General features: G+C 52.7%; 1 protein-coding gene across 6 annotated transcripts in view; it reads right to left on the bottom strand.

Moving 5' to 3' along the window:
- The window catches only part of OTOF (otoferlin), a 108799-nt gene that overhangs the window by 65334 nt on the left and 17071 nt on the right, over positions 1 to 26394 (bottom strand). For all 6 annotated transcript variants that reach the window (XM_074895396.1, XM_074895397.1, XM_074895399.1 and 3 more), the window contains exons 3-5: positions 26161 to 26249; positions 6339 to 6438; positions 1169 to 1380 (exon numbers count right to left, since the gene is read on the bottom strand). In XM_074895396.1, the coding sequence (XP_074751497.1) occupies positions 1169 to 1380; positions 6339 to 6438; positions 26161 to 26249 (401 nt within the window). The remainder of the gene's footprint in view (positions 1 to 1168; positions 1381 to 6338; positions 6439 to 26160; positions 26250 to 26394) is intronic.

Here is a 26394-nt window from a genome sequence, read left to right as displayed (position 1 = left end):
CGCATACGGGGGGGGGAGGGCTGTTCCTCCCAGCCAGGACCGAGCCCTGAGCACCCATAAGCAACAGATCATGGCAGAACTGGTCCCAGCTTGCACTTACTTCGTCCTAATAGACAGCCAACTGCAGTGTCCGCAGTGCTGAGCCCTCTCCGCCCGTCCCAGTCACCAGGCCGGGTTTGCAACTGGTTACAGCAGCTTTGTGTCTAGGAATGGAATGAGACAGTCCCTGGGCTTGTTTTCATCCAGTCTCAGGTCCCATGAGCTTAGAAAGACACAGGGAGGGTGCTAAGGACCCTTAAATGAATAGAAAGCTGGTAACAGCATCCCTTAGAAGAAATGGAGGTGTCCCCACCTGCCACCATCAGGTGACGGGTCCCTCAGATACTCCAGACAGGGCTCGCCTGCCCAGGCACTGCCTTTGGTGTGGGATTTCATTTAATGAGGTTTTCATTTTACTGAGGTCCCAACAGACCACTGTGGAAGAAGCTTTGACAAGGTCCTTGAGAAGCTGAGTGCTTGCCTGAGGGTTACTGCTGCACGAGAGGTGCCACAGCCTCCCCGCTTTCTCCTCCGGCCTCTGACGTGCCAACTGCCTTGCCATGGGGTGTGCACACTCATGCTGCCCCCCAGCACACGGACACGGGTCAGAGGCACTGTCACTACCACCTTCCCCTCCAGAAGCATCCATGCTGGTACGATTCTGTGGCCAACACGCCGTCCTCCACCTGCACTCACCCCTCAGCACACCTGCAGCTCAGTTTTGGGGGAACCACGAGCCTCATCGAGATGTAAGACCCTGCACATGGCTCTACACTCCCCACATAGTTCTATTCCCATCCAAAATGAGACCTCACCACCAGTCAGACCTTGCTGAATCTGTACTTAATTACATTTTCTCTGCAGCATTTGCTGGGTTCTACAAACCTCAGCATCTGCTGGAAGACTCAGCTCTGTGCTGGGCAGGTGTGGTGGGGCACCAGGGACCTGCTGGCACTGGTGGGTGGACACTTACAGCCCATCCTCACCTTGAGCTGTGATGATGGGTCTTTGCCAGGAGATGTGATGCACCTTACAGGAGTGCTGGGGCAAGGCTGCCCTTCCATGACAAGCCAAGCCCTCCCCATCCCTGCCGCCATCACACATCCCCAAGTGCTGAGCGTCACATTACCTTCTGAAGCTCCTCTCTGCAGACTGCTGGTTGGATTTGCCTGGAGAGATGTCCAAGCCCTGCCGGTGGCCGGAGAGGAGGCTGTCTGTCTCTAAGGGGTACGTGCCATCTCCCTCTGAGTGGACGCTGGGGGTCTCCAGGAACTCCTTGTCGTTCCACATGCCCACTGTCCCGTCCAGAGCCTGGTACCTGATCTCTATGGAGATGCTGGTCTGCAACGCACAAGGAAGACACAATCAGCCCCCAAGGGCAGCAGAGGGAGGAAGGAAGGTCCTGCAAAAACTGAAAGGCAGGAAGAGCTGTTGCATCAGCTGGCTTAAACTCTGAGCCTTACTGACCCTAAAGTCTCTTCTTTCCTAATCGCATGAGACAGCTGAGGAGCAGGTCTTGGGCTTCAGAAGGTGGTCTGACCCCCCCCCAGGCACAGTGCTGCAGCCTCTGGTCCCTCCTGCCCAGGGACCTGGGTCACATCCCAGACCAGGGCACAACCCAGACCAGCTACAGCAGGTATGAGAGACATAAAAAGCCCTGAACAGCAGACAAACCCTTCGAGCAGCTGAAAGCACCACAAGCAGATGAAGCCATGTTGCGTTGGTGCTTTTTTCTCCATGGTGCATCGTTTTGCTAAGAATTTGTGCCCTGGTGTTAAGTGCTGGGCTGCCACGGATGCACAGTGCCTTGCTCCTGACGGGCCCTACCCCATCCCCAGGCAGGGCAGGGTTTGGCAAGGGATGAGCATTCCTGGGGAGGTTTGGATAGACCCTGGGTTGGGGATGGGGTCGCCCAGCCTGGCCGTGACCAGCCTGGCTGGGGCTTGGGGACGGGAAGGGACCTGGCACTGGGTCTGTCCAAGCTTGACCTAAAGCTTCTTCTGGATGAACCAAGTAAGAGGAAGGTCCTCTCCCTCTTCTATGTGGTCATTCCCCACTTACCTAGCCCAGATTGCACCTCGCTACTGCAGCAAATTCAGGGTTGGGGGTCTCAAACATTTTTCCCAAAAAAATCTGTCTCTGGATTTGAAATCCAACCAAATATGTAAGAGTTCATCTTGCCGCAAAGAGCTGCTGGCAGTAACTTTGTCCTGATGTCCAAAGTCCTCCTAAAACCACTGCTTTTGACAAAGCAGCCAGAAAAATCTCTCTCCTGAACACATAACTATTTTGTTAGTTATGTTTTCATACAGGCAAACAGCTGCTACGAAGATCAAAGCAAAAGCAAACACCATTCTCCACCTCCACTCCACTTCCACGGAGAAATTCTAAATTATATTCAATGCAAAGGCAATCGATTTTAGACACAAGGACAAAACTAAAAGGCTAACAAACCGGAGCAGAAAATTTATTACAAAATCTTCCTTTTTTCATCTATATGTTTAAGAGGGAGTGCAGCATCCTCCAACGGCAGCTTGTCAATGGAATGATGAAAGGCTGGAAAATATAAGCTATGGCCGGGAAGGATTCTGTGCATTTAGCAAATGACAGCTAAAGGGTGACTCAAACCCAGCTGGAAACAGAGCTCCGTGGAAGGGTTTGACTGATTTTATTCTTCGTATGGCAGAATACAAATTTAAGTCAATCAAAATGATTTGCCACACTGTGCTGACCTCCCCAAGCTGCTTCAGATTGTTTGAAAATGCAAATGCAGAGGAGAGACAAAGATCCATGTTGAAACATCAATTTTTCACATTTTCAAACCACCCCAATGCTGTTGTGAAATATTTGATTTTGAAATCGCATTTTAAAACTATAATTAAAGTTTAAAAATCCTTTAAAAGAAACGAAACATTATGGGTGCAATAAACTGTAAGACTTTGGTTTGGGCTGAATAAAATCATCACTTGTTTGAAGGGAAATTAGTAGGTGTAAGCTGAAACCAAGAGATATTCACAGGGGGGAAAAAAATCCTCTCAATTTAAGAGAAAAGAAAATTAATGAGCAGAATGATTCACTGAAGGGCTGGCAGATTGCTCTGTCACTGGACATTTGAAGATAATTTTTATTTGGGGTTATTTTTCAACCACTCGAGATAATAACAAGTTCTGAGATATCCCAGAGCCTCTTGTAGGAGGCCAGATGACACAACTGTAATATCCCTTCTGGCTTTACAATTCCCGTCTCTTTTAATCTCTTTGCTAAGGCAAGTCAATAATGTTACTCGGGCTGGCTGGAAGCTGCCAGTGATGTTTTGCAGTCAGCACAGAGAAAGAAAAAATAATTTTCAACCCTTCCTTTGCATTTGATAACAGAGTTCTGCCTGGACCTCGGTGTGCACAAGAGGGGTCCCTGGTGCCAGCCCAGCATCTTGCAAAAAAATGGAGCTGTGGTGCATTACAGCACCCGGAGCATCTGCGCTGCTGCAATGCCAGAACCTCCTCAGGTACCTCTGCAGAGGGAAGTGCCTTTGAAATCCCAGGTTTTGAGGAGCTGAGAGAGGCAAGGTTTGCAGAAAGGGGAGAGATGGAGATTGCTCCTAACGCTGGAGCTGATTTTTGCAACCCTTGCACATGATCTGTCTTCCAGGTTGCTCAATGCTGCTCCCAAGCAAAACCTTCTTCTGTGATTTCAAAGGATGAGGAGTGCAGAGGTTATCCTGTCTTTCCACACCCGCCTGCCTCTGCCTCCTCCATATGCCTCATCATTTTTCAGTCCTCATGCAACAGCCCTCACTGCCCGTGGCCCACTCGTATGCCCCACTGAAAACATCAGCATCTTCTGAGTTTGGAAAAAAGTGGGTCACCTCTGGAGGGGGGCTGACTCTGCCGCCCAGCAGGAGCTATTCCGGATTTATACTTCCACTAACATCTCTCCATGCAAAATCTCCCAGGTGCTGCCCTCTGGATTATCTCTTCTCGAGGCTCCCTCAGTCCAAATTTACCCTCTTGCTGGAGCAAAGGCTGGGAGCGTGTGTTTGGAAAGGGAATTTATGAAGCTGAGTTGTCTCTGTGCCCCTGAAGTTGCACGGGAGAAGGGATCCGATATCCTGCTGAAAGCCCAAAATGCAAACACACACCCTCTCCTCCCAGCTGTGGTTTGAACAGGGGTGACATGGGGTTAAGATGATGCCCCAGAGATGTGGGGGAAATCGAGGGATGGGGCATTTCTCCTCACAGCAAGCACCAGAAAGGCAGGATTTGTGCATGTGCATCCTTGTGGCTTGCAGCATGCAGAACATGGGGGGATTTATCATCTTATCTGTATTTCTGTAAAATCATAGAATAGAATCATTCATTCAGGTTGGAAAAGCCCCTCGGGATCAGCAAGTCCAACCCTCAGCCCGACTCTACAAAGTTCTCCCCTACCCCACATCCCCCACAGCTCATCCCAACGGCCCTGAAACCCCCCCAGGGATGGGGACTGCCCCCTCCCTGGGCAGCCTGTGCCGCTCTCGGACCACTCTTGCTGGGAAACATTTTCTCCTCCTGCCCAGCCTGAGCCTCCCCTGGGGCAGTTTCCAGCCGTTCCCTCTTGTCCTGTCCCTGATCCCCTGGGAGCAGAGCCCAGCCCCAGCCTCTCTGCAATGTCCTGTCAGGAGCTGCAGAGAGAGATGGGGTCTGCCTTGCCTGGGCCACCCTGATTTTTGATAGACAGCAGTCAGTATTTTATGTTTTCCAGAGCTGGCCACTGACTGAAACAACTGCAGCAGAGCTGCCATGTGGCAGAGGAGACGCAGGCAGGAGGGGATGAGCTCCATTATCCGGCACATCAGGCCCCAGGTGGGGAAGGTGCCTCCAGTGTCTCCTCCAGGTGCCTCCAGTTAGAAGCACCCGGCTTACACCGAGGCGAAGGGCAGCGGAACATTCGCTCTGACCCACTGTACAGCTGCTCCAAGCTGCAGGGCAGTGCAGGTACCTCCTCAGTTCTAGCCTAAAATTCTAAAAATTTCATCATTTTTGACATCAAGAAGCTGCATGTATTGAATCTGCTCCCCTTGTGACACTGAAGGGCCTTAAAAATACGGGGTTTTCTTCCTTTGGTGGGTCCCATGGGCTTTAATCAGGCAACTTTTCAGTCTGATAAACCAAGAGAACAGCAGAAACTGTTTTCTCCAACCTTGAAATTATTTTTGCACCTTGGATCTGCACCCCCTCCATTTTTCAGCTCCCTCCTCGGGACTGTATCCCTTGTACTTTTATTGGTTTCATTCCCTCTACCCTGACAGAAGTCACATCCTGTCTCCTCCTAATGAAACCACTCATCTTGTCGCTGCTAATTGCTTGTTGTTAGCACAGAGGGTTATACGTGATTGCATTTTTTCTTTATGCTGAGTGTAGGAAGCAGCTTATAAAGGAATCAGAAAAGGGGGGAGGCTGAGGTTTTATTTTTTAATTAAAACACCAGGGGTTTGATACCCAAGAAGATCAGAAGTAGCTGCATTTCCAAGTGCGTTATAAAACTCAGTCTCCATGGGAAACAGCTCCCACGAGGCGCGTTAAGTGGTTGGAAATTACCTGAGTTACACCTCACAGGGAGATTTTTCCTTGGCACTGGGGGCTCTGGATGAGGGGTGCAGACCCAGACCAGGTGGTATTTCTTACCCTCATTTTCCCCAGAGAGGGTTAAAGAATGGGACCTCAGGCGAGCTGCTGCATGAGGTATTTCTCATGTGAGGGTCGGATAAAAGCAGCGCTGAGGTCAGAGAGAAATAAAATGTAAACGTTTGGCATTTCAAACCAGTACTACCAGTATGGATATGGATTAAAGCTGATGTAGGAACAGCTGGGGCAGAACCAGTGTGGGATTGCTGAGGTGTCACCAAGCTCTGGGAACAGAGCTCAGCGTGGCACTGTGCTCGAACAGCTGCTCAGCACCTCTGTGGGGACCAGGCCCATGCCGTGCTCTGAGCTGCCACCCATCTCCAGCAGCAGGACACTCACAGGCTGCTTCTGAGCCGCGCACCACCACTTACACCCTGCCTGTGTGCAGACCGAGGGCATCTCAGCTTGATCCCTTCCTGCTTTGCCCCCAGCCTGAACTTCTGATGGTATGTGGAACGGTCAGTGTTTGCTGTGCACAGTCCTGGCTGCCTTATTCCTTCAGACCAAGAGTAATGAGGTGAAGAAAAAGCTGAGGATTTGGGGATTCGGGTGCATAACACAGACTTCTCTGTTCCCACAGAGAAATAAAGACAGAGGGACCAACGACTGAAGGGCAGCTGATTCCTTGTGACCTACCTGTATGGCTGAATTATTGTCATCTATGAGCGTGTCCGTCACCTCTACCTGCCCTTCCTCCACCACCTTCTGCAGGACCATCTGGAAAGTGCCGATGAGCCTACGGAGCAAAGAAGAGAAAAGTCAGGTGAGCTGTGGTGAGCACCCACCAGCATCTGGTTTTAATGACAAAGGGCTTTGCTGGCCAAGCCGCCCAAGCATGTGTGGCTGGTTTTGCTTCCCAATTGCCTTAAGAGGAGGTAGATGCAGGATCAGGGCATGGCCAAGGGCTCTGGCAGCTGCAGGCAGTAACCCCAGCTCAATGGAGATGGTGGGCAAAGGGCAAGCCAGGAGAGAAGCCATTTCAAGGTAAGACTGTTGGGATAAGAAGAGAAGGAAACTTTGGGAACTAGCAGTCTTGTATTACTGGGATGCAACTAAAGGAACCCAGATTGGCTTTTTCCACCCCAAACGTCTGCGCTAGTCAACGGAACAAGGCAAGAACCAGGGCGCTGCCCCTCACCCATCTGCACCAGGACACTGTCAGCACAGAAGGTGACACGGGGAGGTCCCAGATCAACATGCCTGACCCCAAGCCACCCCCACCACCCCTCCACCCTGGGGGGTTATCCTGGGGCAGAGCATCCCTGGAGCAGTTTGGATGTGCCTGGTTGTGTGGGGGATGAGTGGAACAGCCTAGCCCAGCTGGCCTGGCCCAGGGTTGGAGAACAGGGTTCCACCCAAAAAAACTGTCTCTCTAGGATTAGCTTGACAGGGTTTTAAACCAGCCTTGGGCTGGGACTATACAACCGTCAGGCTAAGGACACTTTCCAGGACTGTTGGGCAGCGTTCTGGTTGCCTTGGGAATATTACAAGATCGCTCAGTCCTGAACACATTTCACTAGGCCTTAAAATCTATTTCAAATATACCAGAGGTTGTATTTAAAATTCTTCTACACAGGTATTTTCATGCAATGCAGCAGGGACCCAGGGAGGTTAGGCTGTCTACATCCTGGGGCTTTTCATAATCACAGAATTGTTTAGGTTAGAAAGGACCTTTAAGATCATCAAGTCCAAACATTAATTTCAAGACCCAACCAGAAAAAGCCAAGAGCCACATTGGTGTGAGGTCAAGCTGACCCAACTTTGAGCATGAGGATGTTTTTGAGAGCTCCTGAAATGCTTTCCAGTCTGAATTATCCCAAGATCCTTTGATATGATCCTACGATCCTTGATCCTATAATTACTGCTATGGTCTGTAGTGCGTGGGATGAGCTGCACGGCAGGGTTCAGTCCCTGGGTATTTGTCACACCTCGTGGAGTTGGTGACAGCCTCCCCTGAGCCAGGACCACACATCCCTGAGCCACAAGGGCTCGTTGTGGCTGAGGGGAGACATGCACAGCAGGGCGGGGAGTTTAACACATTATTTTCTCCTTCCTGGGTTGTTCCCACTCTTGTGCAGGGTGCTAGTGGCCCTGCAGCAGAGCACTCCCATCTTCCCTCTGGTGGAAACCGAGCAGCCTCCCTGACTCTGCACAGGAACAGACGAGGGGGGCTCACATCTCCCCCACCCAACCTGCATGTGCTGACTCCCACCATGGGCTGAGACAAATGCTGAGGTGAGAGTGTGTAACCCCTTCCAACCACCGCGGCTGATTCTCCCCCGAGTATTGGATCACCACCTGAACTCCCCCGCGACAAACAGAATCACAGAATCCCAGAATCATCTTGGGTGGAAAAGCCCTTGCAGCTCCCCCAGCCCAACCATGACCCTCCCCCTGACCGTTCCCAACTGCCCCAGATCCCTCAGCGCTGGCTCAGCCCGACTCTTCAACCCCTCCAGGGATCCCGGGGACTCCCCCCTGCCCTGGGCAGCCCATTCCAACGCCCAACAGCCCCTTCTGCACAGAAATCCTTCCTCAGAGCCAGCCTGACCCTGCCCTGGGCAGCTTGAGGCCATTCCCTCGGGGCCTGGCGCTGGGGCCTTGGCTCCAGAGACTCATCCCCCCTCTCTGCCCCCTCCTGGCAGGGAGTTGCAGAGGGCCAGGAGGTCTCCCCTCAGCCTCCTCTGCTCCAGACTGAACCCCCCCAGTTCCCCCAGCCGCTCCCCAGCAGACCTGTGCTCCAGACCCTGCCCCAGCTCCGTTGCCCTTCTCTGGCCACGCTCGAGTCATTCAATGGCCTTTTTGGGGTGAGGGGCCCAACACTGAACCCAGGAATCGAGGGGCGGCCTCCCCAGTGCCGAGCCCAGGGCTCGGATCCCTTCCCTGGCCCTGCTGGCCACGCCAGTGCTGACACAAGCCAAAATGACAAAATGACCTGGAACCAGCCTGAACTTTCCCAGGGCTCAGGCTGCCTTCCAGCTCCTCTGGCTGTGGTGGTTCAGGCCCTGTTTACTGCGTTACCCTGAGGGCAGAGCCATGTTTTCAGGACAAAGTGCTCCTTTGCTGAGGGGCAGGTGTGACTGCTGCAGCACCGAAGAGCCGAGCTTTTGCTTATCGTTGCCCTGGGCTCCGAGTACGTGGAGACTCTTCCGAGCTCACTTACCATAAACCAAGTATGTGTCTGACACCACAAGTGTGTCCACCAGGTTTGGACAGAGAACGGAATTTTCCTCATCAATTTATTGCTCTAGAAAAGCTGACTTCCATAAGAGTGCAGTCCACCTTCACTTCTTGTCCCCAGGCTGCTGCTGAACCCCAGTGAGACTGCAGTCCCGCAGCCTTGGGCATTTCTGATTTCTATTTGAGCTGCAGAAATTGCTCTGAAGTGGTTTCAAGCTGCTCTGCCTTATTTTGCAATTGTAGGGGGTAGGAATGTGCCCGTACCCAGTTCTCCCTCCCTGACCATCTGCCCGTTTCCCATATGGAATCCACTACAGCCCAGAGCTCCCAGCTCCCAGCTTCAGTGTGGGGTGAAGCTCTTCCCACGGGACCTCGCAGCAGGGCTCTGTGGTCACGGGCCGGTACGGCTGAACCACAGACCTGCTGCCTGGAAGGGACCTCCTGCACCGAGCAAGGCCATCACCAACTCCAGATCTGTTTGGGCACAGCTTCATCTATCCAAGCTTCAAAAACCTCCAATGGATGGAGATCCCCCACCTCTCTGCTGACCTGCTGAGGCTGCACCACCCTCCTGGGGAAGGATATTTTCCTGGTATCCAACCTGAACCTCCCCAGCCACAGCCTGTGCCTGTTGCTCTTGTTATTTCAGGTGTCACAGAACCAGAGACTGGTTTGGGTGGGAAGCGACCTTAAATCCCCTCCAGTGCCACCCCCTGCCCCGGGCAGGGCCACCTTCCACCAGCCCAGGTTGCCCAAAGCCCCGTCCAACCTGGCCTTGAGCCCTTCCAGGGAGGGGGCAGCCACAGCTTCTCTGGGCAGCCTGTGCCAGGGCCTCACCCCCCTCACAGGGAACAATTTCTGCCTCAGATCTAACCTAAATCTCCCTCTGTCAGTTTAAAACCGTTCCCCCTTATCCTAACTACCTGCCCTTGTAAAAAGTGTCTTCGTGTCCCCCCCTCCCCCCGTTCCTGCAGCCCCTTCCAGCCCTGGGGGGCCGCTCTAAGGTCTCCCCGGAGCCTTCTCTCCTCCAGCTGAACCCCCCAACTCTCCCAGCCTGTCCTCACAGGGGGGCTCCAGCCCCCCCAGCATCTCCGTGGCCTCCTCTGGACTCTACTGTTACCTCTGTAACCCCCCTCAAGGAGCGGCAGGCTGCTGTTACGTGGTGCCCCTGTCTCCCCTCCACCAGCCCGGCCCAGCCCTGCTCCCCTCACCTCTCCCTGCAGGCTGCACGCTGGCAGCACTACTCAGCTGAGGGGTCACTTATGGTGGTGGTGGCAGTTTTAGTTGATGCCTGCTGGTGTTGACCCCACTGGGAAAGCAACTGAAGTCTTAAATGAGTCATGATAAGACTTTGTAATGAAATGGTGCCTCCAGGGAACTCCATTCCATGGAAAAACCTAACTGTATCCTAGGGGATATGCTTGGGGAACGAGGGGATCTTCTGGTTCCTCTAAACCCCCTTACTGGTGGTGGTGGGACAGGGCACAGGGGAGGCTGGGCTGAAAGAGGCACATGCATTTCCCTGGTGCTTTATGACTAACAGTTAACGAAGCCCTCCCCAGCTGGCAGCTCTGAGAGGCCACAATTCAGCTCATCTCACAACATGTCACATCTTAATACCAGCACCGCTTTAGAACTGGGAGTAACTGGTGGGTTTCTCCAGTGTGGCTGCTGTGGCTTTGCCAGGAGGGGTATGAGAGCTGTGAGAGTTTGTGTGCTCAAGGCTTCATGGTGTGGTATCAACCACGTGCCTGTATGGTGCTTCTCCCCAAGAGTATTGGGATCTGGCCCTGTCAAAGCAAAGAGCAAAAAAAAGGGGGAAAAAAACCCCCAACCCACGAGTCAACAGAGTGCAAACATCTCCGGGAGGCGTTTCCTGCACAGCCTGCCCGTGCTTGTCAGAGCGTGGCTGTGGGGTGGGGGGAGCTGGGGCTGGTGGGGGACACCCCAGGAGCAGGCAGCACCTCCCCATGAGAACAGGACAGCAGGGATGTCCCAGGCACAGGGACCCATCAGGAGAGGACGTGCCCCAGCCAGAGCAGCGAGCTGGGGATCCCTCCTGACCTCCCCAAACCAACTTTCCAGAGCCCTCCTGCTTCGGTGACCTGCTGCAGTGCTGCCTCTGCCTGGGACAAGGTCACCTCAGAGATGCCCAGAGGCTGCAGCAACATCACCTCCCTCTCCATCACGCCAATGCTCGCCCCAGCCGAGCTACAGTGGGGAGCAGGCGCTGCCCGGGAGTGCAGGGCGTCGCAGGCTGGTGCCACCATGGGAGCAGATAAAAGGGAGTATGCCCAAGCCACTCCGAGCCCCATGGCAGCTTTTCCCTGGCCACATCTGGGCAGTGGCAACAGGCCAAGAGCAGATGTTTCCATCCCCTGAGAGGATGGTGAGATGCAGGCCCTTTCGCCATCCCCTTAGCTCATCTTTGCAAGCCTTTCAGCCTGACTATGTGCTCCTGCACTCCCCAGCTCTGCTCCCAGACCTCAGGCCAGCTCATCTGCGAGACTGAGAATTATTGGGAAGATGCAACTGTGTTAGGCTTGGGATAACGGGCTCCTTCCTCAGAACCCTCCCAGCCCACTTCCCCTGGCAGGCAAGAGCCGATCAAGACGGAATGAAATATTCAGCACTTGTCTACACAGCCTTTCATTTCCAAGCGTTCCATAATTCATCAAGTGCTCTGCTCCCTTCCCTGGCATTTCTGCTGATGGAAAGAAAGGGAGTTTTTCTGGGTCACTCGTAATTTTATCAGACTGTAGGAACAGCTCTTGTTTCAAACCCAGCCTCGCTGGTTTGGCGCTTAGAGCTTGCTCAAAGCCTTGGATCAGGGCAGTCTGGGGCAGCTGCACGCCCCATGACACACTTTGATCTTTGCCTGGGTGGCACATGCTACCTTTCAATGATGCCTGGAGCGCTTCAGGAGAGACAGTGAACCCCACCAAGCATTACCAGCACTGAAGTGCCTGCTCCCTCTGAGCAAGGGCTCTGAGGCTGAGACATGCACCTTGGTCTGGCTTTGCTAAGAGCATCCTCCAGCCTATGAAGTCCTCTCCCCTCTTTTCTGCCAGTGTCCCTGGGATGCTGTTTGCTCCCTGAGCTCCTGCAGTCTCTGTTAGCAGGGGTAGCATATCCATCCATCCATCCATCCATCCGTCCGTCTGTCTGTCCATCATCAGATCCTGGGAAGTGACTAAAGGCAAATCGGGGCACCTCTGTTTGGTCCCCACCTCCAGACACCCCTCACAACGTAGGGTGGGAAAGCAGAGGGATGCCACCACTTTTAACCCATTGCCAGGCCCGCAACAGCCCAGGAGATTGGAACGAAGACTCAGCTTCCCCAGGGAGGATCCAACTCACAATTCCAGCAAAGCCCTCAGGGAGAGCCAGTCCCCTGCTCCGGAACCACTTGGAGATGTTGGCTGCATCTAAATCAGTGAATTAAGTGCTGCCGGGGCTCTGTCCCTCACCCATCCGCACTGGGATGCTGCTGCCAGGGTTGGCCAGGCTAGTGCCTGTCCCCAGCCCGTCGCAGGGATGCAGGGACAGGGGTTAGCGCGGGGCTGGGAGCCCCAGGGCAGTTTGGAGAGGAGAGCTTCCCCATCTGGCCATGGCCAGCACGACTCGGGACAGAAAAGGGCCCTGATGTGGAGGGCACTAGGATAGACAGAGAAACTGGCTCAGATCCAAATCAAAAATGTGGAATTGGAATTAGGATTGTAATCTGATATCAAACAGGAAAGAAAAAAAAGGGGGAAAAAAAAAAAAAAGAAGGAAGAAGTTATCATGCTGAACCATTATACAGCTCATCCCTGCAGCCTCTGGAGAGGGTCTGAGAGACAACCAGGAATGCTGCAGGGAGGGGGAGGGCAGGCAGGAGCATCTTCCTCCTGCCTTCCCCCGGCCCGGCCGCCTTCCCACCCTCTGGCACCGCAAACTCCGAGGGATTTTGTTACACCCCACAACCCAAAGCAGCATCTCTGAACTCCTGCCCCGTGGTTACCCCCCGGATTACACACCGAGCACTGCCTTGCTCCAACTGTAAAGAGGGCTGAGGAGATCTGGGGGGTCCTGGTCCTCGGGGACAGCTGGGGGACACAGCCTCCAACCCAGAGGCATGGTGGGGAGGGCGAGCAGCTCTCCCAAATGCCTGCCCCACCGTCTTCCCTGAATTAATGAGCTTTTGCAAAAAAGGCAGCAAGGGGACAGGACCAATGGCCAGGCTGCAATCGTGGGAGATGTTAATCTTTTGGACCATCAATGGGGCTCAGTGATCCCCCCTACTCAGATGAAATCTGCTGGGGGGATGAACCCCTGTGGATTCATCAGCTCCCAGGGTGACAGCCACCAAATTCCTGCTTCTTGGTCCATGATCAGGCCACCTCTCCCTTTCCTGACCCACGAACAGATGGAGGTGCTGGTGACCTCAGGGCAGGCAGATCTGCTGCGGTTTGAGTGACTCCGGCCACTCCTCTCTAACCAGCCCCACTTTTCCAGCGCCTCTCCGAAGCGGTGCGCTCTGAAACTAGACACCCATAATTTTTCAGACCACGTTGAAGCACCTAATGATGTTATTTCCAGGCAGCCAAGCAACTGCGGCAGCTCCGTACCAGCTTCCCTAGACACGGCTTCCCCACGCTCAGCTTCCTTGCCCGTGCTGTTGGCCACAACCACTCGCCACTCGCGGGGAAATGCAAACTGCTGCATGACAAGGGCTGGTCCCCAGGGGCACCAACACTCTCGGTGACAAATCCCAAATCACTGCAAGTCACTCCCGAGCGCCGCTCACGTGCGTAACCCCTTTAGCACCCGCCGTGTCAAATTTCCGCAGGATTTTTCATTTCTTAATCAAAATATTGCGTGACACCAAGTCAAACACCGTGCAAAAGTCTAAGTATACCCAAATTACCACTTTAGCAACCAGATCTCTAATCTCATCCCAAATTAGTTACCTGACAGGATGTATTTCAATACGACGGGGCTGACTGGTACTCATTGTGCTATTCCACTTGTCTTTCAGGATGAAAAGAAAAATCCATTTATATTTAATGAGAATTTTTGCAAGAGTTTGATGAAAAAGAAGTTAATTCACCAAAGCAACTTTTAATATCTGGAGGCTGCTGGGCTGGAGCAGCTGTTATGTCCTACATTTCACCAGGTTATCCAAACAATAACAAACCAACAATAATTACACACGCTTGCAAGTATGAGCTCTGACTTGCCTACCGCATAGGCTTGGTGCAAAGCGGGTAATTAGGAGGGAGGTGATTTAGGAAGCTTTAACTTAAAGAGTGAGATGATTACAGATGAAGCTGCAGTTTGGTGAGACAGTGAAAAAAAGCTGATCTTGGTCCAAGCTCCAAGGCACTCATCCCTTAATCCGCTGGAGGAAACAATTTGCATTTACCAGTATTGCACACACACCGGTTCGTACCTAAATTCAAGCACTTGCAGCTTCCAAACGCACCATCAGACCCCCAAGTATCCCACAGCAACTCCCTTTCAGCTCATTTCCTTTCTGCTTTTCCAGCCTGAGGTCCCACAGAGCCAGTGTCTCTCCTGCAGGTACCCCAGTGACCAAACAGAGCAGCTCCCTGGGTTCACATCACCCATTTTTGGACCCCCCGCACATCTCTGATCTCCCAGCCGATCCTGCCTGGTTGCAAAACATCACAGAGCCAAAGAACAGCCACGGCTGGGGGTTGCTGGTGTGAAGTAAGAAGGTCCTACAGCAAAGGAACCTTTCTTGGAGGCACGCTGCCCACAGCTTAGCCCCTGGTGCGTGTCCCAGTGCGTGCGCCCTCACATGCTGGGAGTGTTAGAACGCTAGAAAATGCTACAAGGGCTAGAAAAAAAAAAATCACTATTTCCAACTTTTCAACCCACATTTGGCAAAGGAGGGCTTGGGTTTTCACATGAATCTAGAAGCTATATGGAAATGACAGAAGGTAAAATTTACCAACGCAAGCCTGAAGAAGCAGGGAAGGCTTTGAGGGAAAACGTGTCAACTCTGCAAGGTGAGAGGGATGGGACATGCCAGGGCAACGAGGAAAAGCACCGCTGACCTCCACGTGACAAACGGAGCCGTGTTTGGCAAGTCGCCGCTGGGCTGAGAGCGGGACTGGGCAGGGTAAGTCTGGGGCAGAGGGTCACCAACCCCCTCTGTGTGGCTGTTTGCACAAGTCTTCTCCATGCCCACCTCCTGCCTGGCAGGGCTCTGCTCCCCCCTGGAGGCAGAGCTGCAAGGTCCCCACCTCTGAACGTCTCAGGCAGCCTCCAAGGAGGACTCTGGGCTCAAGATCCTGCCCAGAGATCATTTTAAAGCTACCCTAGATGTAAAAAAAAAAAAATGTTGTCAGGACAGGTGGTTTTGTGTCTTTGTGTAAAGAATAACAGAAGTGCTCTCTTTTCCTTTTTTCCCTTTTCCAGACACCCAAGTTGCCCAGGGATATCAGACCTGGCCTTTGCTGCAAGTTGTGGGAAGCCCACCTATGCTCTCTCAGCTCTTAAAATTAAAATATAAGGCTGAGGAATCTTGAAAGACTCCCTTTCTCTGAAACAGACTTTGCTCAATGACCAAAACTGCGTTAAAACAAAACCAAACAAAAGCCCAAAAGGCAAAAAGCCCTGATGCAGCTCAAAATCATCCGGGTTTAAAAGGCCCTGGTGATTGCTCACGTTCCTCTCTCCCTGCAGAAGGGCTCATCCCAACTACTCGTAGCTGTCCTGCAGTTCACCATCAGTCCCTGAGCTCTCCGTGCTCAACCAGAGGGACTGTCACAGCTCGAGGGAAATCCATCCCAGACGCCTTAAATGTATCTGGAGTGGGGAGAAAATGTTCATGGGAGTTCCTGGTCTTTCTCTGCTGGCTGTTGGACTTAAACCCCATGCCCAGGCAAAGCTGCGTGGTGAGAATTGCCCTGTTGCTGCCAGAGATCTCCATGAAATGGTTTTTTCTTGGGGATCAGTCAGAGGAGGAAGGTCTCTTCCTCACAGTGCCCAGACTCCAGGCAGAGGATCTGAATTTCTAGTCCTGCAGAAAGCCAACAGTTTGAAAGCCAGTGAAGTATTGTTTCCCTTCGGAGCCAAACATCCAGCCTGCCTCAGGAGGTAATAAAAAATGAAAGAAAGGGCTCAAACTTCTTCCTCTGCACAGCCTGCACTACACAAGGCACATCCCGCCTTGCTGGCCACGTCCAGCCTGAGCTGAGCCCACCGCCCCAGCTGCCTTCTCCCCTGCCCGCCTTCCTCTGGCTCTTGGTGAGCCGAGATGATTTGCAGCTCCTCCTGGGAAGAGTGGACTCTGCTCATCTCTGTCTCTGCAGCCTCCCTCCTCCACAGGGCTCAGCGTTTCAGCTCGCTCTTCACGTGCCAGCCTTGCCTGTAAAACTGGACAAGTTGTCTGCCACGGTATCACTGGCAGAAAGGCTGAGCTGATACCCCCGCAGACTCTCAGCTGATTACCTTGCATCTCCAGCATGGTATGGAAACTTCTCCCCTTCCAGGTTCCTGCCCCTGGTGACATCAGTCCTCTCAGGTCATAACCAAGCACACCCTGTCCATCTATTTTTTACCTTCCACGGAAGCTGATGCTTGGAAGTCTTAATGAGACTTCAGACTTGCTGCAGCCATCCCATTGCAAGGGCCTTCGTGCTGGAGAAAGGTTTCAGGTAGATGACCCAGCTGCCTGTGGGCTGGGCATCAGACACCAGCCCTAAGGGCTGAGGAGCTGAGCTGGGCTTTATGAAGCTCAAGCTCTGGAGCACTTGCCACCCACCCTACTCTGTGGGGAGGTGTGTGTGAGGAGACCCTGCTCACCGGCCTGGTCCCCACCATACCCACGCTGCATCATCTGGAAGAGAAGTTGGACCTTCTTCTGAGGTGAATAATCCCACAGCTCGAGAAGTGGAATGGGAAATGGAGAATCAAAAAAGTGCTGGTTTAAGAAAAAACATGGAAAGAAAGAGGGCAGCCCATGGATGAGAGAGATGGGGGGGGCCTGGGCTCTCAGGGGGACAAATCCATTTGTAGTAACCCAGATACATCAGGAGGGACCACGGTTCATCCCACCCTGTCATCCAGAGCACGAGTCTTCTGGCCGGTGTGAGATGTCCACCTTAGGACTCCTGGGGCCAGAGGGGATATCTTTGTCTTCAATGAACTCACGCAGATTTTTCTTCCATGAAGATGTCAAATTCAGTTTTGAACATGTAAACTTCCAGTGTCGGCCCAATCTCGTGGCAGGGCTCTCCACAGCTCACCCATTCCATCCTGAGCCTGCTCCCGCTACCTTCATTTTCATCTCTTCGAAGTTTTTCTGCTGAAATAGATGATGAATAACTTCTTCCTCCCCGGTTTAACCTTGTGGCTATTCATTACGTCCTCTTTTGAATTGGACTAATGTAATTTACAGTTCCTCAGATAAAAGCTGTTGCAGAGCTTTTGTCCTCTTTTGTACGTTTTCCTTTTCTATCAAATCTTTTTTTTTGCTACTACAGTTCATAACTCAAAACCAAAGGACTCTTAAAACCAACAGCTTGTTTCAAAGACACCCTGTTTCAGCAGTGGAGAGCAACTTTCTGTGTTTCCAGTGCTGAAAGGATCAGTGGGAAAAGTTGTTTTAATGATGTTTGGATAATCAAGGTGACTGGATTGTTCCCAAGTAAGGCAGGTGTAAGATTCCCTCCAAGAGGGCTGGACATCACGTAGTGAAGTTTGGGGATCCCAATCACACACGAAGGCAACAAACATAAACGCTAAGGTTGTCCCGAGATGCCACCCCATGTGAATTTTTTTGTTTTACTGGTGGCATTAAGAAGGGATACTTAGCTGCATTCAAAGATTTAATCGTCTTCTGCCTTTTAGCAATCCTCTAAACAAAAATAACATCTCGATGTGTGCACCGGGGAGGCATCGCTCATCTGGTTGCCTGGTGGGTCCGACACTGGATGTGACCTCAAGGTATCCTTGGGATCTGCCACACTGCGAGGGAAGAAACTGGGGAGAACTGAACCTCCCGCATCACCGACGATGCTCCACGGTCTCCAGCTCACACCTCGGCCGCGTTTAAACAAGCTGGGCAGCAGAAAGACTCGCCCAGCTGCAGCCCAAACACCATCTCAAGGAAATTGTGGCACCTTCTGGTTTGCAAAACGTGGCTCTTGCAAAGTCCTACCTGCCCAAAGCCTGCGTGCTGCTCTGCGCAGGGAGGGCACTCAGGCAAGAGGGGAAACCTGCACTGGAGTTAGGAATTCTTTCCATTATTCTACGGTGATTCTGCAGCGAGTTGTTCTCTGCGGGTGAAATGATGAGCACCCTGGTTTCTGCAAGTTGGAGGCAGTTTCATACAAAAGACTTGAATTTTGCAAAGATCTTAATTGCTGGAGAAGCAGGAGTACAAAGGACAAAACAAAGCTCTATTTTTATCCTGGAGAGCACAGCGGTGTATCAGAAGCCTTCGGTATTAGTCTCTTTGTCTCTCTGTCAGGTAAGGGGAGCCAGCTCCTGCCTCTCCCCCGTGGGTATCGGTTTTCTGCAGGGGGATGTTATCTGTGCCCCCACCCCTGCAGTGCCCAGACGGCCAGCGAGGAGCTGACCGATGGGTTGTGGCTTTTGGCCTTTGGCCAGATCCAGTTACTGATTCTTGCCCCAGGGGAGGGAAACAGTGACACAGGGGGAAAAACAAACTACCTCGAAGCAAAAGCTCTTAGTCTTTGTGCAGTGTTGCTCATCTTTAAGGGATGTGGTCATCGATGGACATTGTCCTTGTTTCATCAGAGAATCCCAGACTGGTTTGGGTTGGAAGGGAGCTTAAATCCCCTCCAGTGCCACCCCCTGCCCCGGGCAGGGCCACCTTCCACCAGCCCAGGTTGCCCAAAGCCCCGTCCAACCTGGCCTTGAGCCCTTCCAGGGAGGGGGCAGCCACAGCTTCTCTGGGCAGCCTGTGCCAGGGCCTCACCCCCTCACAGGGAACAACTTCTGCCTTAGATCTAAACTGAATCTCCCCTCTGTCAGCTTAAACCCATTCCCCCTCTTCCTATCCTTACCCCCCCCCCCGATGACGAGTCCCTCCCCCCTTTCCCGCAGCCCCTTCCAGTCCTGGGGGGCCGCTCTAAGGTCTCCCCGGAGCCTTCTCTCCTCCAGCTGAACCCCCCAACTCCCTCAGCCTGTCCTCACAGGGGGGTGCTCCAGGCCCCCAAGCTTCTTCATGGCCCTATGCACAAGGAAAACTTGTGGCTCAGGAAGAGGCTTGTCCAGGCTGTCCCAGCAGGTCAGGAATGGGAGCAGCAGCAGGGACCCGACCTCCTGCCTCAGGGATGATGCTCTGTGGCTGCTGGACCATGCCACGACCCTCTCTGATATTTCACCAGCACAGCGAGCTGCCCTGCCTGCTGCCTCCACTGCTCCTTGCGTCTCTGCCCTCTCCTGTGCCTACATTCCTTCACCCCACATCACTCATATGTGTCCCACAGTGACATCTCCTGCTCAGACACACACAAATCCACAACTGGGACCTCACATCACGCATCCATCTCCCGCATACGACCTCACTGAGAGACCACATGCTACAGATTTTCACCCATCTTGAAGGTATTTTATAAGTCTCTACAGGGGACCAGAAGAGAAAGGACACAGGTGAACTCTCGGTGTTTCTACTCAGGTCATCCCACCATACAGCAGTTATTTGGCTTCACCATCTGCTTTCCAGGATGGGATAAGTGGCATCAGATGAAGCATCTGCAGGATGGGTGTGTAGGACCCGTGACTATTGGTCCTTCTCTTGTGTGGGGCATCTCAGTCTGCATCTGCTCCAGCAAATTAACCGTGGGCAGGATGTGGCACTGCCCCTCATCCACCCGCACTGGGACAGGGCATCCCTGGACTGGCTTGAATGGGTCTTGGCTGGAGGGGAGAGTTTCCCAGCCTGGGGATGCCCCAGTCAGGGGCTGAACACCAGTTTCTGGGCTGGTAGCACCAACTGGTCTAACCCCTTTGAGCTGTCCCCATGAACTATCTCCCCCCCTCCACCTCTGCCCCTTTCTTTGGGCACTCAGACACGCAGCACCCTGGGGAACAGCTCCCAGAGACGAGACCCACCAGAGCCCACAGCCCCTCCGAGGAGCCAGCACGCACTCAGCTGCTGTGAGGAGCCTGAGGCACCCAACCGGGGCCAGAAAAGGATTATTTTACCAGCTAATTAGCCGCATGCTGATGGCCACTGAGGCAGAAAACAAAAGCAACTCAATGAGCCACACAGCCACGTCTCGGCATGGCCGCCTCCATTATTCAGGGTGGACGTGCATCGGGTGTCCTGCCTTTATCTGGGGCTTTGATAAATAGCACTAATCAGCTGCCTGTGAATTATTCACAGAGATCACGGGTCACCTTTCCAAACCCCAGCGCCAGGGCTCTGCTTCTCCCCACTCCTCTCCCTCCTCTCCAAGATTTCTGTCTGTCTGTCCTCCTCCTCCAAGTCATTGCTGTACAAGAGGGACGGGCTGTATTTACAGCACTGGCTTGTGACCCTGGGCTTTAATTATTTTTTTTTGTTGTACCACAGATTCCCTGCTTTCCCTTGGGGGAGGTGCTCAGCACCAGCTGCTCCAGGGTGGGATGGATCCAGGTTCATTGGCACTAATACCCTGGTGAAGACATTTCTTAGCCAGCAGGAGAAGTGCTGAGTCTGAACAGAAATCCCTGGATAATACATTTGTATTTATGACTTGGAATAAGCTGTTCAGCAGGCTGATTCCTCCCACTGATGCTCAGATCTGAAACCTATTCCTCCACCACCAGGAAGCTTATAGGGTTAGAATAAGGCTCTCCTGTTGTTGGCTCCTTTGGGCTCCTGGTTGTCTTCTGCTTGAGGAGACTTCCAGCAGACTTTCAGCCTTTTCAACCCATCCTTCAGCCACAGCCAGATCCTTGTGCCCAAAGCACACTGTCCTGAGCCAGGGTGTGCTTTGCTGCTCCCGCCTGCCCCAGACCCCTCTCCAGCTGCTGGTGCTTCATCTCTGTCACCTAAAGGTGAGGACCTGCTGCCATGCAGGTGTCCTGGGACATCCGAGACAAACACAGGGCTTTGGAGCTGCAGGAGATCACAGAATCCCAGAACCATCTGGGTTGGAAAAGCCCTTGCAGCTCCTCCAGCCCAACCATGACCCTCCCCCTGACCGTTCCCAACTCCCCCAGATCCCTCAGCGCTGGCTCAGCCCGACTCTTCAACCCCTCCAGGGATCCCGGGGACTCCCCCCTGCCCTGGGCAGCCCATTCCAACGCCCAACAGCCCCTTCTGCACAGAAATCCTTCCTCAGAGCCAGCCTGACCCTGCCCTGGGCAGCTTGAGGCCATTCCCTCGGGGCCTGGCGCTGGGGCCTTGGCTCCAGAGACTCATCCCCACTCTCTGCCCCCTCCTGGCAGGGAGTTGCAGAGGGCCAGGAGGTCTCCCCTCAGCCTCCTCTGCTCCAGACTGAACCCCCCCAGTTCCCCCAGCCGCTCCCCAGCAGACCTGTGCTCCAGACCCTGCCCCAGCTCCGTTGCCCTTCTCTGGCCACGCTCAAGTCACTCAATGGCCTTTTTGGGGTGAGGGGCCCAAATGACAGGAGGAGACACGTGTCCTTCCGGGAGCTGGGTACCCGAAGGGCGCCTGAGCTGAGCCCTACCTCCCCATGGACCTGCAGCAGGAGGAGATGAAGCCCCTGTTGGGATTCTGCTTCCCACTGCTGTGGAGGCAAAGCCAGGGGAGGTGTCTTGCTTGGTGTTTGCTGAAGGGCATCTCTGATCCCGGCTCCTTTCCTGGGCTGGGCTGCGCTGGCAGCCCCAAGCAACGATGGGCAGCAAGGAGAGAACTGTGCCGGGTCTCTCTTAATTTAATTGCTGAGGGACAGGCTGAGCACACACCGCCACAGACATCCTTTGGGGTTCATTTTATCACTGTCTGTAAACATCAACATGAGGAAACTTGTTTCCGACCTGAAGGGCTTTTTAATTTAGCGGAGAGAGACAGAGCAGGTAATTAAAGTCTGGCAAACCTCTGCAGGGAGGTGCTGGGCTAACGCTGCTCCGAGGCAGGGCTGGTCCAGCCGCATCCCACAGCGGGTCGAGAGGAGACTCCAGCTGGGGTCTGGCTGCTGGGGAGGATGAGATCTGCATGTCTGTACTTAAAGGGGGCTCACAGAAATGATGGGGACAGACATTTTAGCAGGGCCTGTAGCAACAGGACAAGGGGTGATGATTTTAAGGTGAAAGAGGGGAGATTCAGACTATGTGTAAGGAAGAAATTGTTTATGCTGAGGGGGGTGAGGCCCTGGCACAGGTTGCCCAGAGAGGTGATAGATGTCCCATCCCTGGAAGGGTTCAAGGCCAGGTTGGACGGGGCTTTGGGTAACCTGGGCTAGTGGAAGCTGTCCCTGCCCGGGGCAGGGGGTTGGACTAGATGGTCTTTATAGGTCTCACCAAAACTGTTCTGATTTAATGATTTCAAGGCAAATGCACCCCAGAAACAGGAGCAGCAAGCTCCTGTTTTGGCCCATAATGATTCAAAGCAGGCCAACGTGCTGGATAAATATTTCTGTTGGTTGTTGCAGGCCTGAGGTAGTTTGTGGATAATCATCACAAAACAATCAGCGGCCTCTGATCCACTGAGATCAATTTTTAATGAAGTTGGAATAATAGAGAAATCCCAGCACAGCAAAGAATTCATACAGGGTGAATGAAGAGAGCTGTGCTGACCTGGCAGCGATCCTAGGAGAAGAATAGGAAAGCTTGTACGGGATTCAATGAATAGGAAATTAAAAACTGGAGTGTAATCAATGACATTCAAGGTAGGCTTATGAGGAGATAGAGCCTGTCAAAACAAGCTTGGTTTGCTGCTTTGGAGCTGGTTTGTTTGGTAACTGCATGAAAGGAGCAGGTTCTTACAACATGTTTGGTTTAACACTGCCTGCTATCAGCACTACACACTAACAAGAGCAGATTAATGGAGAAAAATTCTAAAAATAGGGCATCAGCTGAGAATCATCTTTGAATGACAGCGCTATGGCGCAATGTTGCTATTAAGCCCATGACTACTACATCAGTGACTGGGATGCAAAAATAACTTACAATCAAACTTTCAAATAACGTGAAGACTGGCAGAGCAGTCAACCAGGAGAGAGTGGCGGCAGCCTGGCAGAGCAGTGGGGACCTCGGGATGGGCCTGAGCCAAACAAAAAGGGCACTCACGCGCCAAAACACTGCCAAGAAGAAGCATCTGCACCTCAGGCTGGCAGAAAATAAACCCAACTTGTGTGAACGCGACCGCTCCGGAGAGTGCAGTGCACCAGCAGCCCAGCACGGTGAATAAATAACTTATTAATCCACAACAGCATGAAGGGAGGAGGGATGCGGGAGAAGAGCGTTGGGTTTCATCCTCAGCCTGCGGAGCTGGGGAGATGCAGTGGATGGATCCAGCCTGTGTCTGTACCTTAGAAGGAGGATGTTGAAAGTTGAACATTAATCACAGAAATCACAGAACCCCAGGTTGGGAAGGAGCTCAAGGATCTGCTGGTCCAAACTTTCTTGGCAAAAGCAGGGTCTAGACAAGCTGGCCCAGCACCCTGTCCAGCTGAATCTCAGAAGTGTCTTAAAAGTGTCCAATATTGGGGAAACATTAGTGGGATAAAGAGCTGCTAAGATGATTTGAGATGGTAAAAAACCCTGTGCAATGAGAGGTGCCGAGAGGGGCCTTCTCAAAAACAAACTACAGATGTGCAAGAGCCTTTGAGGGCTGAAAATACCTGGTGAGCAATGAGCAGAGAAGCTCCTGGGTCCCTGGGACAAGACCCACAGCGAGTGGGGGTTTCTTTGTACCGAGGTGGGGGTAAATCGGTGGAAGAAGCCAGTTCTCATGGGGTGCTGGAATCAGACTCCTGCTCACTGCCCATCTGGCCATCCCTTAATGGCGAGGGAGGGAGTTAATGGCACTGCTCGGGTGGGTTGCAGCACACAAGCATCAGCTGAGCTGGCTGAGATCACAGCAGAAGATGAAGAGGTGCAGGCTTCATCCCGGGCAGCGCAAGCCCCACCAGGACACCGGGACACGGCTGCAACCTGCCCCCCTGCAGCATCAGCAACTGCTGCCCTGAGGTAAGGCTGCTCCTCTGCCACAGCCCGAGCCCTCACGAGTCAGAGACAACCTGAGGAAAACGTCCAAAGTGATGAAAATGATAAAACACTGGGTTGTCTTGGAAGTAGAAGCAGCTCTTGGCTGGCTGATGCAGCCAACCTCTTTGCGTGTGCAGCTCACCAAAGGAAAAAAGGCACTTTAAGCAATTTGGCTGAACTAGCTGGGTATTCATGGGCATACGGAAATTTCTGAGAGACTTTGGTCACACTGAAAGTGGAAGGAATTACCTGAGTGATCCCTTTCTCATGGTCTGATCAGTACAACCTGCTGGTATGCCCAGCCCTTCCCAATTCCCAATTCCATGAAGGAACAGTCCTTCATTTCCAGACACAGAAACACCACTCTGGTTTTTGTTGTGGATTTTTTTCAGATTTTAAGACAAGAGAGAGAAGGGATGGCTTCTTTGTGTGCAGAGCATGCAGGACTGCTGTCCAGGGGGTAAATCAGGCAAATCCTCAAGTGCAGTTTGTCAGGGCAAAAGCATCTGACTCGGTTGCCGTGGTCGCATTCCCTTCTGCTGGGTAACGAGGATATGAAGCTGGAAAGATGCTCTGTCCCTTCACACTGTCCAGCTGCACTCACTGAGCATGAACAAACGCATCCAGGCTGCTTTTTCACAGCGGGGGAGGAGAAAGCGAAGGGAGGCACTGAAGGAGCATCCAGTGCAAGAAAAACCACCGCTGTCACGGATGTGACATGAAGAGCAGGTTTCAGAGGCTGGAGCTGATGCCAGCTGGGGAAGGAGGTGGATCCCCAGGTCTGCGTCTGTCCACCTCAGGCTCCCATCACCCACCTGCTGCCCCCAGCCCCTGAGAAGTCCCTTCTCACAGGGAAAACAGTTCAGGGCTGCAGAAACGCTTCAGATCTTCCAAGTGCCCATCACTCATGAACTCAGCCGCACCGGGACTGCAGAGGTGGTCTGAACACAACCCAAAGTGACTCGCACGACGTACGGCTCGTGTGGAGGAGCTGAGAGCTCCCCACGAGCCCTGGGCCACTCCTGTCACCCACTCCCCACCCAACTCCTCCCCCTGGGCTGGGACCCTCTGGGTGCTCCTCGCCTCTCTCCTCCCAGAGACCTACTGAATCAAACACATTTTTTTCAACTCTTTCTGCTACTCAAGCTCCTACTTAAAAGCAAGGCAAAGGTGGTTTTATTTTTCTCAGTTTCTTGTTTGCGGTTTTTTTGTTTTGTTTGTAGGGTTTTTGTGATTTTTTTTTTTTTTTTTTAAATCATGTATTTAGCATGCCTGCCCTGCATGCCATCTGTCTGTCTCATTTTTTTTGGGCTCTGAAGCAAGCTTTTGCATGAACATATGCTTGGGAGATGTTCAGGACACCCTGTTGAGTTCCAGCTGGGGCAGACACTGGATTTCAGTGCAAAAAATGTTAGTGCAACATCAAACCACAAGCAAGAGCCCTTCCTCAGCTCCCTTTTTCCTTTCCCCTCTTTCACATCAGTGTAAATGCTCTGTAGGACAATTCACGTGTGCCACTCATGTTTTTGTGGAAAGCTCGCATGTTTTTGGGGATGACAACAGGGACAAATGTAGGAAATAAATACACCAAGGCCGACAGAAGGGGCAGGCAAACTTTCCTTCTCCCATGTTCGTTATTAATGTGGGGGCAAAACTTAAGACTGCAAAAAACCTCCAAAAAACGTTCATAACATTGCACACAATACTTCAGGCATGACAACCACCACGGCATCGATGTGAGAAAAAAATTACAAGAATAAGATAAACATGAGCAGAATTTGCAAAAGCTGGGGAACTACATTTAGGTATCAACTTCCACCTCGATAAATAATCAAAATATTTCCATTTCTCGTCAACACATGCAAATCGTATCGAACCAAACGGCGGCACCTTGGGAAAACCACGGCACAGACACGGCGCCGTCGAGTTGGGGGTGGTTAGCAGCCCCCCTCGCTGGTCTCTACACATCCCACCTGAGCTTCGTCACCCTTCCCAGGAGACATCACCAACCTCTTCCTCACCCCTTGATCTCCAAACCAAAGGGGGATGTGGCTCCAGCTCCAGCAGGAGCTCCCTCTTCCCACCGGAGAGGACCTGGGGGTCGGTGGGAGGGAAGGGCAGACCGTGCTCTCACCTGTTGGTGAAGACTTTGCTGTAGTTGAACACCTGGATCTCCAGGATCTCATTCCCATCAATATTGCTCGCCACCGGCCAGCGGAAGGTCTGTGGAGAAAGGACGGGAGGGAGAGGTCAGGCTTGGTTTGAGGACCTGCTGCAGAGGCGATGAGGATGGAGCTGAGATGACCACAGAAAAAGGTTAACTAGCCCAGCTAGCCAGATGACCATGAAAAAAGGCTAACTAGCCTAC

Source organism: Athene noctua, chromosome 1 (genome assembly GCF_965140245.1).
Source record: "Athene noctua chromosome 1, bAthNoc1.hap1.1, whole genome shotgun sequence".
Taxonomy (NCBI): Eukaryota; Metazoa; Chordata; class Aves; order Strigiformes; family Strigidae; genus Athene; species Athene noctua.
Note: the sequence above shows the minus strand (reverse complement) of the source record. Positions and strands in the feature narration are given on the sequence as shown.